The sequence below is a fragment of the Antedon mediterranea genome, chromosome 2 (genome assembly GCF_964355755.1).
Source record: "Antedon mediterranea chromosome 2, ecAntMedi1.1, whole genome shotgun sequence".
Taxonomy (NCBI): Eukaryota; Metazoa; Echinodermata; class Crinoidea; order Comatulida; family Antedonidae; genus Antedon; species Antedon mediterranea.
In genome coordinates this window covers 24,952,340-24,969,923 of record NC_092671.1, presented here as the reverse complement: position 1 = coordinate 24,969,923, position 17,584 = coordinate 24,952,340, and the positions used below count along the sequence as shown (strand labels likewise).

Sequence of the window (17,584 nt, the reverse complement as noted above, 5' to 3'; positions counted from 1 at the left end):
GTTCTGTTCAATCCAAAAGAAAATGATAAAATAGATAAAAACCTGTATGAAATTATTATATTATTATTAAAGTTTACCTTTAAACCTACTGGTGAGGCTTGTCCACTTTCCTTACTATTTAAATCAGATTGATTTGGCCCATGATTGCTAATTCCTTGGAGTGGTTCTCCTTGACCTCCAGGAATCAACTGACCTTTCCAAAATGGATGGTCTACCATACGATTCCAATCCATCCTAGAAAAAAAGTAAAAGCATTGTACCCTGACTCTGTGGCTGGTTTCACACTTAGGCCAAGTAAAACACTTAGTGAAATACCGTAAGGGGAATCCTTCAATATTTATTACCTGTAAGTGAAATTTAAAGAAAACATCTCAATTAAAGATTACTTAGTCTGATAGAATGATGAACAAAAACTGTATAAAAATTAACAGAACTGTAAGCACAAAGTCGACAATGTATCCAATTGTAACTATTTGTTAAAATACTGCGCACCAACCAATGATTCATACAGTGTGCATGAGCTTGTTATATGTAGCAATCGCTATTAGTCTTGGTTACCCATACCACACATGAGTGTCTAATTTGTTAAAGGTTTCATTTACATTTAATTCTTTGAGTAGAACTTGATGACACTCAACTGCATTTATGTCAACCTATTTTGCGTTACTTTGAGTTGAGGTCAGTCATGTTCAGTTGCTAATTTATTGAGTTAAATAGAGATATTTGAACAGTGCTATATGAAGACGAGACAGTTCTGGGGATTAGAAAAGGATACTAATTGTAAAATGCCTAATCTCAAGAGAAGACAGGAATCACGCCAGGATCACCTATGAAAAAAGAAAATGAAATATGGGCAAGAAATGACCATCCGATTATCTCTGAATAGAAATATTATGACTGATGAAAAAGAAACAATCTTTAAAATCCTTAACTGAGGTGTCTGGTCAGCAATGTCTTTTTAAGGCACTTTCATTCTATTTTTAGACATTGTCATAATAGGTACAATGATTGTTGTAATTGCCAATTTGCATTCAATTATATTTTTCTTTAAACTTAAAGAATGATTTGCAAATTACTACTGTAATCCCTATTAAGGTGACACCTTTTGGGACCCAAAACATTGTCTGCTTAATAGGGGTGTTAAAACATTTATTTCCTCACATTCAATTCACAAGAAAGTGTCTCTTAATAATAGGTGCCCCTCTGAATAGAATCCTCACTCGCTTTTATGTTACGCTAGGCCTAGGCAGCCAAGCAACACGTACCTGCGCTTCGTTCAAATTTACCGCAGTCATATTTTGGAAAGTACCCTTAATATTTTGTTGCCATGCGAAACAGATTTTTACTGGCTTACGAAAACGAATACATGTGTGCGTGACGTATCCGTTATCGTATTCGTAGCGTTGCGAAACCTCTCTAATATCCTTCATTGTAATATTATGGTTTTAGTTGCCAGTGTTTAAAGTAAGAGAAAGTTGATTTAGTTTGCCGTTTATATTTGGAAATTAGTAAGAATTCTTAATTTGTCAAAAACATGATTTATTTTATGTAAATTTAAAGATGTATTGTCTCTCTGAAAAATAATTTGTAACAATTTTTTTGTTGAATATGTTACATATGATAATAGTTGTCCACTTTGATTAAAAATTGGATCGAAAAAAAATATTTAGTTGAAAAAACTGTAATTTAAAGTAAAAAATAGTCAAATTGGTGGCCGGCCAATGGGTTTTTGTTGTTTATTTTATCTTTTTATAAGTGAAAACATTATTTTTTTTCTACAAAAGTGATTAACTGCAAAATGGACTATTCAAAGTCTGATTTTATTAATCTTAATTTTTCATGATTTTGGGGGACAATACATTTTTAAATACTATGGGCTTTTAGTTTTTAAATGGTAAAAATGTGAAATATAAGTCAATTCTAATAATTTAAGCGGCCCGCTATAAATTCCAGCATGCATTGTGTGTGGATTGTACGTTTGTTTTGCTTCTGTGATGCACCCACTTTCAATCAATCCTGACTGAGGCAAAACAAATGGAAGAACTGTAATTTTCAGCAAAAACAATGGGTCATCCCAAATTTGTATTAAGGAAAATATGCAGAAACTAGACAACGCCAGGCTAGGCCTATAGCTAGCGTACGATGTTCGTACGTTACCACTGTTTGCAAGCTAGGCCTACAAAACTAAGCCTAGCTAGGCCTACAAAACTAAGCCTAGCTACGCTAAGTCTGTGAGAGGAATTCAACGCGAGTATTGTTTGTATCTTTTTATCATAATTTACCATAAAACGTACATTTAAGACAAGGAATGACCTGGTTTAATAAACCGTTCTTTTGAGATTTGTCAATAAAACCATGACGCCCATCATATAAATATTACTTTTAAATGTATTTTATAAGACTTTATAGAGTGCAAAAAACAACTCAGTAGAATCAAAGCTAAAAAAGCACCATACATCATTAAACTTGTTTGCTCTGTTTGCGTATCACTAAGATATTTATAATTTAAAAAAAATAAATTTATGTTATAATTTTGTATTTGTGTAAATGTTACACTTTTCAACTGAAGGTCACATCATGTCAATTCTGTCCACGATAGTGGTGCGAGATACCCTATTGGCCTCACGAAATATCCTATTGGCCTCACAAGATGTACTACTTTCTTTTAAAATGCATTTTGTGTACACCGGACCTACAGTTTATAGTCATTCTTCAGACTTTGTTCTACCACCAAAACCATGGAGCAAGAGAGCAGCGACCCCTTACCATGGGTCTATGGAATACGGTTCCACTCTTAACAGCTCGGCAACTTACTCATATATGTGGTTATGTTGAAAATTACTATTTATATACAAATACATTTTATAACATAGTGGAGAGGTCATTCTCCTAATCGCCTTGATTTGCTGTTGGCTACTTAGTCATCTAGAATTTATTATTCTGAATGGTATTTAAATGATTTCTGGGTAACACTCCCAAAGGGAAGGGAAGGTACTCAACCTGTTAGAGATAGGAAGTCTTTCACACTGAAACCACCATTGGCAGTCATGCCCCTTTAGGCTAGAGCACTATGCATATTTCAATATAAGTTTAAGTTATCTATAGATTTTCCTAAACATTGTTTGCCAATAATTAATCACCTTCAAATGTCAACATAAACTCAATGAAAATGTAAATGAATGTGGGAGATCATTCTATAGATACAATTACTACTTTACCTGTAAACTACATTCAAAAGGTCAAAACTTTTTGAAGATTTTTAACAATTGATTATAACACAGAGATTTACTAATATACAGTATGTATGTTTCATGTTTTGTATTTTAATGTGCTTTTAATTCTATATTTAAATCTAAAGAGTTTTAAGGCATCCTGTAATTGGCAATTTTTCGCTGTTGGATGTGGTTGAAATAAAATAAAATAAAATATAACCTCTATGAACATTGAGAAAACAGATTTTTTAAAAATATTTCTGTAAATTTATATAAGGGAAAGTTAAGAAACTAAATTGTATTTGACCTCCTCATCACTAGGACAAGTTGTGATCATGCAAACGCAATATGTGTAACCATATGTACGTTTTATACTGAAATATATCACTGCAGGAATATGTAGCATAAAAGTAACATCAGCATTCAACTAGCCATTGCTTGGTAGTTGGCTGTTGGCATTTATGTCATCAATGCTAACATAATTTAAATGATTGAGTAATATCACTTTTTTCTTCATCTGAATTCATTATATTTTTTGTATCCTAATGGTAATTTACCGCTTTAATGTGCGCATGTGTGTTCATTCCAGTCTGCAATTAATAAAGTTTCTTAAGAGAAATTAATAGTAGTTTGATCCGTCCACAACCAATCAGAGCTTAGGAAATTTGTATGTGTTTATGATCACTCGATGCACATAAAGCAAAACAAAAAATGCGAAAATGCGCAACTAAATTCAATTTCTTTAATATGGCGACATTTTATAAGAGCAACCTTACAGAACATTTGCCATTTATCGGCTTTATACCCACGGGGCCAGAGGGAGATGAATTACTTATAGGTTGAAGATGAAATTATTATTTAGCATCTATCACCTGTCGGAAATGAGTTTTGAGAGGAAATCTTTTTTTGCCTTTGGTATGATGGTACAATTTATTGATATGGTTGCATGCAATACCCTAAGAGTAATATTAAAATAGCAAATCAATACAAATCTATTTGTAGGACATTGCCTTTGGTATGATTGTAAAATTTAATGAGTAACATAAAAATAAAAACTTACAACATTTAATTATTTTTATTTATACAAATGTTTGGAGAAGTTTATACAATATTTATGGTTTACATGAATGTAATATCCCTATCTAAATAATGCATGATAAAAAACAATTATATAATAATTAATATATATCATATAGTGATAGGAGATGTGGTTATAAATGCCGAGGCTTCATAAACCAACATAACTTGTACAAAGTTTCTGGTTGGTTAAAAATTTGGATTTCATAATTTAATTTTAAAACAACTAAATTTTGCGAAGGTGATAGACATTAGTGAAGGGGAATTAACAACAGGATGTTAGCTTATAGTATGTGAATGCATTATGGCGTGACAACACACCTTAGCTAGTCTTCCCCCTAAGAATTTAATAATTAGTAACAACATCCTAATGAGACCTCTTGTTTCCTTTTACCTCTCAAGCATGATTTTTATTCTTCTTTTATCCTGTTATTAGTAATCAGTAAATGTCTGACATAATACAAACTTTTATAATTTTTCGTTAAAAATGAAAAATGAATCAGCATTTACTAAAGTATTATTTATATGGTATTCTAAAGTTATATAGTGCCCTCTAGAGACATGCATTTCCGTGGTACTTTGTTATATAATCAGAGTAATCTATATATTTGTAAATGGAATCTTGTATCACCATATTAAACAAAGATGTTTTTTTTAATACAAACAAAATAAAACATATGTGTGTTGCTGAATTGTTTACATTTTTTCAATGTCAAACAACATATATTTACAAAAGTTAAAAGAGCAATAATTATAAGAATTGGGTGTGGTTAATGAAAATAGAAGATTTGGTTATTCTGATACTATTTATAAACTACATTGAATTTTGGCATCACATCACATCAGTGGCTATATTCACCATTCACACTTAGGATAAGGGATACACCATAACATTTTAACAAAATCTCATCTTATTGAATACAATTCCCTAAGTTAAATGAAATACTTGATATTTAAGAGAAATAACAATTCAGTGTGATTGGTGAATGGCCATAGGGTCCCAGGATTACTGCAATTCCTGAATACATGCTTCCTCCTATAAACTGTTTTGTTTGTTTGTTTCATTTATTTTCCACACATTAAACAAAATAGAACAGATATTTTATACTTTAGAAAAAAAAGATAAAAAAAAGACAACGTGTGAAAGGAGATAAAAAGAAGTAATAATTACTTTAAGCATTGACCACCTGAAGGCAGTTGTCGACATGAAAGAAAAAAACATTAATATAAATGGGAGCATATTATGCTGAAATAGTTTTGGAAAAGATTCTCTTTTGCGTAAAATCATTTGTATCCTGATCTATATACCTTATACAATCTGCTTTTGGTGTTAAAATCTTACATAACTTTTACTACAGAATTTTTTTTATTATACAAAACAAATTTTTAAATATTTATTATCATCGTAAATTTTGCATACCGCTCCGGTTTTAAATATTGTTCATACCCCCTTTGTAAATTAGGAACTAAATGAAAATTCATCCAGAATAAACAACACTTAACTGTTACATGGAGGTTTCTTCTTAAAAATTTATATTCATTATAACTCTCAAAACATAAATCATAATTGTTCATCATTTAATGTTAAGTTTGCAGATGATACTTGCCTAGTTGGTTTAATTTCAAATAATAATACATCCCTGTTTAATGAATATGTTGAACAATTTGTAGTCTGGTGTAAACAAAATTTTCTTGAACTAAATGCCAAAAAAACTAAAGAGGTTATTGTCGATTTTAGAAGGAAAAATAAAACAAATCATGTAAATATTAAAATTGATAATGAAATTGTTGAAATAGTAGAAAGTCATAAGTACTTGGGATTAATAATTGATAATAAACTAAACTGGGAGAGCAACACTAAAGAACTCCGTACCAAGGCTAATAAGAGAATGTACTTTATATACAAAATGAAACGGTTTAATGTTAGTTCTCATCTCATTCATATGTTTTATTCCTCTGTTGTTCAATCAATCATTTCTTATTGTATTATTGTTTGGTTTTCTCATATCAATGTAAACAGTAAAAGTCAAATTCAGAGATTAGTAAATAAGGCCAGCAGAGTTATTGGTGTAGAAGTGAAACCTTTAGATGAAATGTTTAATACATTCATACTTCAGAAATTTGACACAATTATGCAAGACCCATCACACCCATTACATTCAGACATCATTATAAGTAGATCAGGAAGGGTTAGACTGACACAGGAAAATATATCCAAAAACCGTTTCAGATTTTCACCAATGTACATAGCATGCAATTTATTTACCAACAAGTTTTCAAGATAGTCACTTGTATCATTTGTATTTATTTATATAGCTATCACATCGTATTATTTATTCTACTCAGATACAAAACATATCTCGAAATTGTTAACAATTTTGACAATAAAGTTATCTTGTATCTTGTTCTAAGATAAAAATGTTAATAAAATACAAACATAAATAATAATAAAAATAGTATCACTGTAAATAAATTACAAACCACGATTAAATTTCATAATAATAATACGTCAGTATTAACAAGAACATAAATAATAAAATAATAATAAATAATATAAAAGATTATAAATTTAATAATATCCTCAATAATAGCCAAATAAAATTTCTTTAAACAATAAGATATTAATAATTTTGATAATAATAACAATAAATAATAATCATTGACATTAAACTTTTTGAGATAATTGTTACACAAAATAGTGTACAGAAACAATAAAAAGAAAAAAAAAATAATAATAAAGATTTCATACAATAACAATAGGTGATCATTTTATTCTAAATGATCACCTAAATATACTTATAGGCCTATAACTCCATCAAAAGTTAAGTGTTGTACTTTTTCACTATTGTATAATTCATTTCCTTTTCTTTTTTTTTTTTTCTTTAAACTTATGAACGCACCGTCATAAAACGTGTGCCGCTGTTCTAAAAGCGTCTGTTCAATAAAGTCATTATTATTAATATATTTATATTTATTTATACAGTATGTAGGCCTACTGTTTAATGAAGAAATGAGTTTAACTATCAAACTACAGAGACTAGTTACCGAAAGAGTTGGTTGATAATACACAAACAAAAAAAGAGAAACCATGTATTAATTAAAATAATGTACTTAATTTAGATTACAACCCAGTGGTATGATACCAAGAACTGAAAAACATTGACTAATTATGAAACATTTTCATTAACCATTTTGATTAGCCATACCTGCATGAATCTGAATGTGAAACAAACAATTTTCTTCTTTACCAGTGATATGGGCCTCATACAATTTAGTAGAAATTTTGTATTTTATTAATTCTGTTTAGGCCTATTATCCATTTGAAAAATGTGTAGCAATAAGGTAGGTATTGTGTAACAATTGCCTGTATTAAAAGAAACTTTATAAAAAGCCAAGCAATGCCTTTGTCAATCACAGTTTTATCACGATTTACTATCTAAGACTAACAACAAACAGAGATAGACAAAGATAGCTATCTACTATAACAAAAATATTATAATTAAATATACCAAACAAAATTGACAAAAATAAGCTCTACTGTATATATTTGTTATGTTATATTAATAATAATAATAATTCATTGTACAGTACTGTCAGGCATGCATTGCCCCAAGTCTATGTTACTGTTCTTTTTATGCTAGTCCACCAGTCGACTTTTTGGTTATCCGCACTTGGCGGACTTATCTTATTCTTTTTTCTTTCTAAAAAATGGGTAATTTAATGCAAATTTGCGCAAAAATAACCCATTTTTAATCAGTTAGAGCTCCTCGGGATGGCTGGTGACCCCAGCGCATCTCACTTTTACGTGCCCAAAATTTGTCAAACTTTTATTAATGTAATTATTTAGATAATTATCTAAAATTGTTATTTTTGTCATTTTGTTAACGTCATCGTGTTAAAAATTTGATTAAAAGATGGGTCTCGTAATTTCATCTATGCTACACTGTATATAACATATACAGTGTATTATACTGTAATATGCTGAGTGACCCAAAATAGGTACAATTCAGCACTGTAAACATATTTAATTCATGTCATAGAATGGCATAATAATTGTCAGCGTTCATATATTTTAAACATATGTGCATGTTGCATTTCTGTGAATAACCGAAACATGTCAAAGTGACGAGTTCAAATCTAGTTACCGGTAAATTTTTGTTAAAAGCTGTTAAAAGGCTACAATGTAATGTGGTTTAAAAATAGTTGAAAATAAGATGTAGGATTTTATCTCATTCTTTATAAAATTAAACTCAAGCTACAATCTCAATATTAGCTCACTATCAAGGTGAAGTGGAGTTTCCTGATTCTAATATGTATCAGCATACAGCCTCTTAATGCGGTGAATGTCGTTATCGGCAACATATGCTGCGTATACTATCCTATTTAAATTCTGCACTCACGTCCTCTCCTTCGGTCACTTATGGTTAACTACGCGACATTCAATTTTAATTTTCCTCGTCATATTGTAGCTGTTGTTTATGAAGTTTGTGAACCAAAATATATAAAAATTTTCGCAAGTAATTTGAACGTTGGCAAGATGTGGTCTTCATTATATATGGAGGTGTGTTGATCTATACAAAGAGGTTCAAAGTAACTATTTTTACACAGAAAGTCACAAAAACGGGTTTGTCTTTATAACTTTTAACAAAGCCACACATCAAAAGGATTATCGACTCGGGAAAGGAAATCTTAATGTCCACACAGACGTCTTTCTTAGCTCTGTGAGTCTTACCCAGCTTAAGATTTCAGAAGCCATGAAATGTAACTAATTGGAATCTTTTCTTATTTCTCATGTCAAATCTATGTAGGTTGAAAATTTAATTAGTCAGGAGGCCAAAATCAAACAATCAATGTATGGAAAGTGTGTTTTTAACAAATTGAAAAAAAATCCATTGAGACTATGATTTTCTACATTAGTACAATCACTTGTATAGCAACTTAATAGGTTTTTTTGGTTTTTTTGTTTAAGAAATATATGTACAAGGAGCACTTTTAACCAACCACAGCACAAGTAGTAAAAGTGAGGAGATAGTTCATTGGGTAAGCTCATTCAAACAAACACTCTTACACTGTTAACATATTGTACATGACTCAATTGAGGAATTATTATCACTTTACGCATTTTTACTACAATTGAGTGGAGGGTTGAAGAATATAAAATATATATAATAAATATTTGCAAATCAAACTATCACTAATTCATCAGATAACAACGTGCTCACAACCAACCATAAATTATTGATTACATGAGAATCTGGTTTTATTTCGACTAAAACTTAAGCAGCATTACAAACTCTGTTAATACAACAAAAATATGAATAATTTTTAGGCCCTAATTCTAAATCAAATTATAACAAATTTAATGGTTGAAATGGTTAAAAATGAACATTTAGGCCAATCATCATACATAACAATCCTAAAAATAAAAAGTTTAATAAGCAGGTGACATTTTGAGCCGATAGTTCTCAACTTTTGTGCCAGTGGTTTAAGTATATTTAAAATCTGTACCTCAAGTGTTGACGTCATTGACCGATCATTGCATTTCGGTAATCTTTATTACACCCGATTACTACAGAATCAGAATTTAAACATGGAAACTGCAGTTCAATGCCTTTTAATTATTTTATTGTCATTTATCAAACTTTTAATAGCGGATATGAAGAGAGTTGTGGTAAATTAATGTACAACATTTACATGTTTTAAATACTCATCAGATGAAATCATTTGTTTATAACTTAATATATATCAACTGTGTAAGTAATAACCAGAATAATCAGGACAATATTATCAACATTTGTCGTGTTCTGTTGATAATAAGTTTCAAGTTATTTGGCAAGCATACAATGTGTAGCAACATGTTTATGGTTGAAACTGTTTATTTACAACTATTTTAATCTTAATAAAAAACAGACAAATTTAATTGCATTATAAAAAGATAAGAGCATCAGTAAAAATAATCTGAACACTCTGATTATTGTCATGTACTTCCTTTTCATTAAGTAGTCAAACCAAACTTTCAATAAGTAAAAAAGGAAAAAAAGAAAAAACTCAGAATAAACCATTATTTAACAAAATTTAATTTTTAGACCGACAGAATTTCTGCTAAATTTGTGATTGGTCCTTGACAAAAACATCAACACTATATGTATATGTTCGTGTTTGTCTGTGTTCCCTCCTGTAAGTGGTGAACCATGAGCTCACTGTTGGTTGGGAAATGAATAAATAAAATAAATAAAATAAATAAACTACTTTAAAATTCTTTTTTTTTTGCCGATACAGCTAAAAATTGAACAGCAATAACCGGTTAAATGGCATTTAAACCCTGAATCTTTTGAGTGTTTTTTAATTGTTATTGTCACGGTTTTGTTTTGCAGTAGACAGGACCAATGGATCTTACAACAGAGGAGGAAATGACAGGTTTCCATATGGAAAACATCACACTGTGTAACTAATCTCAACATCAATGGAAATTGATAAACAGAAATTAAATAGGCTACTACCATCATTATTAATAGTATTTTTAATTAATTTAAAAAAAAACATTAAACAATGTGTTATTACACACACCTACAAACATTCAATTTGACAATGTTTCATGATTTTAAATAAAAGTGATTAGAACATTCCGGAGTGAATTTATTCTTGCACAGCTTTTAAGTGGATGGGTAATTAAAGCATATACGCATCATACTTAACAAATACTACGAAAACTGTAAAGACGTTCTAAATAAAGATCGATTTCTTTAAGATGAATTATTTAATAATTTTCTGACAATATTCTAGTTGTATCGCAGTAATGGACCAGCATTGATGAGTTGAGTTAGCTTTAACAGGTTTCTTAGCGATAGATATTAGACAGGTGTTACACTGGTAAATGAGAAGAGTGTATGAGAATTTAATGACCATTGATTTAAACCGACAATAACTTATCAAAGCTCATTAGTATGTCTTTCTCAAGTATTGTGGCATATTGATACAGCGTCTGTTTTTTTTCCCCTGACATTCAATTAAGCATTATAATTTCATAGTATCTTTATGATAACAAAATCAATGACAAACGTGTTTGCATTGTCTATTATTATAACTGAAAAAAAATATGATATGTTTTGTAATATTATAGTCAAGGCTATTTATACTTTAATATTTTAAGACAAAGAATGTGGAGTGATCAATATGCAAGAATGAGGAGATTAATAGTATAGAAATAGATAGAAAAAGATATAACCCACCTAATTACTATAGAAATAAAATAGCAAAGTGTATATTTTCTCCATGCTTGAAAAGTTACAAGATACTAATATCTGTCTGAGTTAGAAAAAGTCCCCACCAACCAACCAAGATTCGGACATGGAATGTTCTGCTTCATATGTAGACATCATTAGACCACTACAGCTTTATTCATGGTATGAAGGGCGCTTGTGTAGTCCATGATTGAATACACAGTACATGTGCTGTTTTTGACGATCTGCATTTTTGGATCCCGGGTATAAGCACACCACCCCACCCCAAACTTGACATGATTTCATGTTCAAGGGGGATGGGCTTATACCCACATCAGTACGATTACAAGCTCATCTACCAATTGTTCTAATTTACAAGCCCATCTACCACACTTGATGTATAATTACCTTGAATTGGGATCTTTATCCAAGAGACCTAGTAACAGATTACAGAAATCAGTAGATGGCTTACCACTGATCCTAGGACCTGAAATAAAATGTTAATAACATGAGACTTAAATAAGGCATATTACATACTGCAGGTATATTCTATTATTATGTAAGATGATACCAAATTATATAATATAAATATATATTATAATATTAAAGTAAACATTTTAAATTGAGGATTAGAGAAAACTGAAATACACCCAATTCAGTAATAAAAACAAAAAATATTTTATAGCAGTACCAGGTAGTTTTTGATGACTGAAGGCAAAATAATTGTTTGTAATAATACTGTATTTTAAAATGTTTTTAATTCCTCCACATCTAATATTTTATACATCCAGAAACGTACCCTTATGTGTACTATAAACCCTTCTTTTACAAATTGGTTGTTTACAAACATTGCAAATCATTAGAGTGATAACACCTTGGATTATAAGCATTTCTTGTTCCGTTTCTAACCTTGAAAGTGTTCCAGGTTTTACACACGCACACTTTTAAATAATATTTTTATAGTACAATTTCTCCAGGACAAAATTACCATTACCAATTCATTGCATTTGTGACTGTATGTATTGATTTTAGTAAAAAAGCCAAAAAAAAAGAGCATGCTAAGGAATTGCGGTAGACAACGAAAAAATGCTTGTTGATTCAAGGTCAACAGCGATTAAGCAAATGTAACTATTATATGGCATTCTAACACCCAATCATGTGGCTGTTTTAAACACAGTTTTGAGAATTCCATTAAACTGAAAAATTTGTTTCTGTTGCCAAAATTTTATTTCATAATGGGTATTGCTGAGAGTTTTTTTGATATTATTATTATTATTGTTATATCATTTTTAGAATGTTTTTATTTTGTATACTAAATAATATTTGAAGTATAGCACGGTCATGTTGAGTGGTACATATCATCAAAATATCTTATAATAAATATAATTATTATTTTTCTTGCTTTTTTCTTTTCTTTTAACCAACTTATAACCATAATCTATTCTATGTTTTTGTTTATTTAGTGCACTCAACTTGTTTGGAAAGAAGTGAAATGAATTATTTATAAATAAATTTTGATGGATTGAATGTGTACTAACATTTCAACACTAAGCTAAATCAATATTTATATAATTTATAATGTAAACAAATTTAATTTCTCATAATTTTGACAGTCAAATATTTAAAAAAAACAAACTGAATAACTAATAGTGAATCATAATTAATAATAAAATACTGTACATAAACAAAAGTTATTATGAATCTTATGAATATGGGATGGTTTTTTTAGTTACATTTTAATTTTTATTTGAAAAAAGAACATAATATAAATATAATATAAAGTTTATGGTACACATCACGTAGGGAGTTCTGAAGAGATCTGGTGAACTTTTTCTCAACTTTTTGATCAATATGCTTTAATTGTCCACTCTTGCACCTGAGGGCTATGGATCGAAACGTCAAGATGCTTCAGAGTCCTTTCAGAACTGCATGTGGAATAGCATAAAGTCTATATTTTATGAGGGTAAAATTAAACTTATGAAGATTGGTTAAATTAATGAAGTCACATAATTATCAAACGTGTTTGTTTCAATTCATAAACTGAAAAGCATGCAAAGTGTGTTTATATGTTCAATTATGGTATTGAGTGTAAAAATGCTTAAACATGACAAATATTAATTAACTTGCATTTGATATTTCTTGTGACAAAGTATTTTAATTTATTAGTTGCATGGACAAATTGTTTGTAAAATTAATTAATACAACAGGTTTAATTACAGATTTTTCCCTGAAGAACCATACGTGTTAAGGTTGGAATGAACTAATAATAGGGAGGTTTCCCAATCTTACGAATACGATAACGAAAACGGATATGTTACGCACACGTATTCGTAAGCCAGTAAAAATCTGTTTTGCATGGCAACGAAATATTGAGGCCGTCGTCCAAAATATGGCAGTAAATTTGAGCGAAGTGCAGGTACGTGTTGCTTGGTGCTTGGCTGCCTAGGCCTAGCGTAACATCAAAGCGAGTGAGGATTTTTTAAAAACTGCTATTTATCAAAATTGACCTGGCATATAGTAAATTACTTTCAATAAATCTACAATTATATCATAATCATGAATCATTACTGATTCAAATGCAAAATGTGCAAACTAGATCAAAAACTATTTCATTTTGTAGTTACGAATATGACTGTTTCACAAATATGTGACGTATCCGTTTTCGGTATCGTATTCATAAGATTGCAAAACCTCCCTTATATGTAGAGCAGCAAAACCTCCCTAATATGTAGAGCAGCAAATCATAAAATGAACGCAAACAGAAAAAAATCAATGCAATTTGCACACATTTTAAAATGTATTCATTTCAAATCTTCATAAATCAAATTTCATTTTTAAAGTATTTTTTAAAAATGACAATAAATACTATCATATAATTTCATACTACTAGATGGATTTTCTTCAAATTTGACATGCAACCTCTCATTTATGGAGTGTTCACAGAAATTTCATTGAATACTACTTTACATTTCCATTATGAGGGAGGAGCAACTAATTGATAAAACAAACAAAAATTAACAAATAAATTTAACTGATGACAGATATTATGACTATCAAGTTATACTAAAGTGTTTTCATAAAAATCTATCAGCATTAAGACTCATGCTGTCTAACTTTTGCATGCGGCTAAGTAAAGTTGTATTCGGTGAATGACAGAAAAAACAAACTCTGTATTTAAACATCAAAATAACTTCAATCTGTTTTCCTTTTTCAGCCTAATTATAAAGGTATGTAATTTGATTTTTAGAACGCACCATGGTTAAAATCAAAACAAACAAAAAAGTCAATAACAAATCAAAATTCTTAAAAGTGCAAGTAATAATATCAATAAGGATGACACTTCAGTTACTATTTACCAAAGGTGAAACAAAAAAATGAATTTATTCAACTAGATACTGATTAATGTTAGAGAGAAATCTAGTTGAATGATTTCAAACACTTGTTACAAGTTGCTCAGGGCTGCTCCCACTGACTGCCCCACACGAGGACATGAAATGAATCAATGTGGCCTAGATACACGATTGTTATACACTTGTTATTCAATGGTTAATTCTAGTTTACAAGTAACTCATCAAGGCATTATTGAACACTAACTGTACCTTTAGCCTTTGGGGGTAAATATTCCTGGTTGAGCACGTTGTTCATGACATCGTTGTAAGTGCTGCCATCAAATGGAACGTGACCTGTGAAAAATAGGAACAAATCAATCAACAGACAAACCAATGGTACTTAATGCTACGTCTCTACAGATGTCTTCTTTCATTTAAAAGGGCTGAGGTTAATAGTGAGTTAAATAAAGTCATTGAGCATACAAACAAAACGCATTAATGTCAAAGAATAATAACCCTTATTTGCAAGATAATGAACCCCATTATCGTGACATAATTTAAATATGTATTGTTCCCCAAAAACATGAAAAATGAAGATTAATAAAATTAGACTTTGATTAGACCATTTTAAAGTTTTAAGAAAGTCAATCACTTTCATAGAAAAGGAAACTGAAAAAAAAAAATGTTTTTACTTATAAAATGACAAAATAAACGGTTAAATTCAACAAAAGCCCATTGACATCCAGTCAATTTTGACAACCAGTCAATTTTGACAATGTTTTGCTTTAAATTGCAGTGAATAACTATTATATGACATTTAAATTACATTATTCAACAAAAACATTAATTGTTTTTCAGGACAATATGTCAACAATACATCTTTAAGAGAATATTTTTTAACTCCTTTTGAATACTGTAAAGAAAGTACAAGAAATTAACATACTGTACTGTTATGGATGCAATTTAAACAATATGAATGGATAAAGATAAATACTGTTATAGATGCAATTTAAACAATATAAATGGATAAAGATAAAAAATTTGTAATTGTGTAAAGTAATTATATCAAATGCTGGTCCTCTAGTTTAAAACAGGAAACTATAATGGACTTTTGATTAATGCTATGATCAGCACACATCCCCTACTATTTATCGAAAGGTATGTTCGCACAAAAATGAAATGAATGCATTGTACTTCTGTAATACCATCATTGAAATCCATTGTATTGGAGCCGTAGCTTGGTGGAAATAATAGGCTTGCCTTCCAATATAAGGTCCAGGATAACTTGTGACTCTTCAAACTCCAGAGTCCTATGCCTCAAATGATACTTAGTTTATTATTTATGATAAGCATGATAACTTATAAAATAGTTTATCCATCCTGGTATTGGTGAGTTAGTTGATGTTGGATGTTTATGAAATATTAGTGTGAACATCATGGCATTTTAATCTGTGAATTACCTTGTGACTTGCATATTGTCAAACCAACCTTATACGCAGTATGTGTAAACATAGAAAATATTGTTTTCCACCTAGTTTATGCATATGGTATATATAGATGATTACCTCATCTGTAAAAGAGGTCCGAGAGTCATACACAGAATGCCTCAGAAACATGTGTTCATACACAGAATGCCTCAGAAACATGTGTTCATACACAGAATGCCTCAGAAACATGTGTTCATACACAGAATGCCTCAGAAACATGTGTTCATACACAGAATGCCTCAGAAACATGTGTTCATACACAGAATGCCTCAGAAACATGTGCCCATACATAGTGTCTCAGAAACATGTGTTCATAAATAGAATGTCTCATAAACATGTGTTCATACACAGAATGCCTCAGAAACATGTGCCCATACATAGTGTCTCAGAAACATGTGTTCATAAATAGAATGTCTCATAAACATGTGTTCATACACAGAATGCCTCAGAAACATGTGCCCATACACAGAGTTTCTGAAAAACATGTGTTCATACATAGAATGCCTCAGAAACATGTGCCCATACATAGTGTCTCAGAAACATGTGTTCATAAATAGAATGTCTCATAAACATGTGTTCATACATAGAATGCCTCAGAAACATGTGTTCCTACATTTAGAATACCTCAGAACCACGTGTTCATATGCAAAATGCCTCAGAATGTCTCAGAAAAATGCATTCATATGCAGAATGACTGTGATGCATTATGAATTACTAATCTATCTATTAAATACACTTTTTAACAAGAGTAATATTTAAATAAGTATAGAATTCTTTCACACATTCGTACCAATGTAACAATATCTTAAATTTTGTAAGAATGTGTGAATTGGATACTTGCCATGTGCATCTCTAAGTCACGCTGTTTGGTCAAAGACATTCTACTTCAGCTAATGTGTTCATACGTAAAATGACTTGATGCATAATGAACTACAGTACAAAAATTCTGTATTTACTACACAAACTTGTTATTAAGACTCTGATTTAACTAAGTTATTGAACACTTTCTAAGGTATCGATCATATAAATTTTGTAAAATTTGTGTACGTGTGAATCGAGTATTAGAACCATACTTATACTGATATTCCTCGGCATTATCCTAATCAAATCCATTTGTCCCCATAGAAAATAGCATAAAAATAGAAATAGGTGACAACCACATTAATTTACATTTTCCACCACCTGAGAATTCATAGGTCAATGCTTGTTGTACAGAATCCGCCAAGTCATGAAGAAATGAGTAGAAGTTTTGTTAGAAA

At 30.2% G+C, this 17,584-nt stretch overlaps 1 protein-coding gene across 1 annotated transcript in view; it reads right to left on the bottom strand.

Annotated features, from left to right (window-relative positions):
* LOC140040765 (serine/threonine-protein kinase ULK4-like) overlaps nucleotides 1-17,584 on the bottom strand; it is a 106,321-nt gene that overhangs the window by 41,246 nt on the left and 47,491 nt on the right. Inside the window, exons 7-9 of the mRNA XM_072086930.1 lie at nucleotides 15,109-15,192; nucleotides 11,918-11,996; nucleotides 78-234 (exon numbers count right to left, since the gene is read on the bottom strand). Coding sequence (XP_071943031.1) covers nucleotides 78-234; nucleotides 11,918-11,996; nucleotides 15,109-15,192 — 320 coding nt within the window. The remainder of the gene's footprint in view (nucleotides 1-77; nucleotides 235-11,917; nucleotides 11,997-15,108; nucleotides 15,193-17,584) is intronic.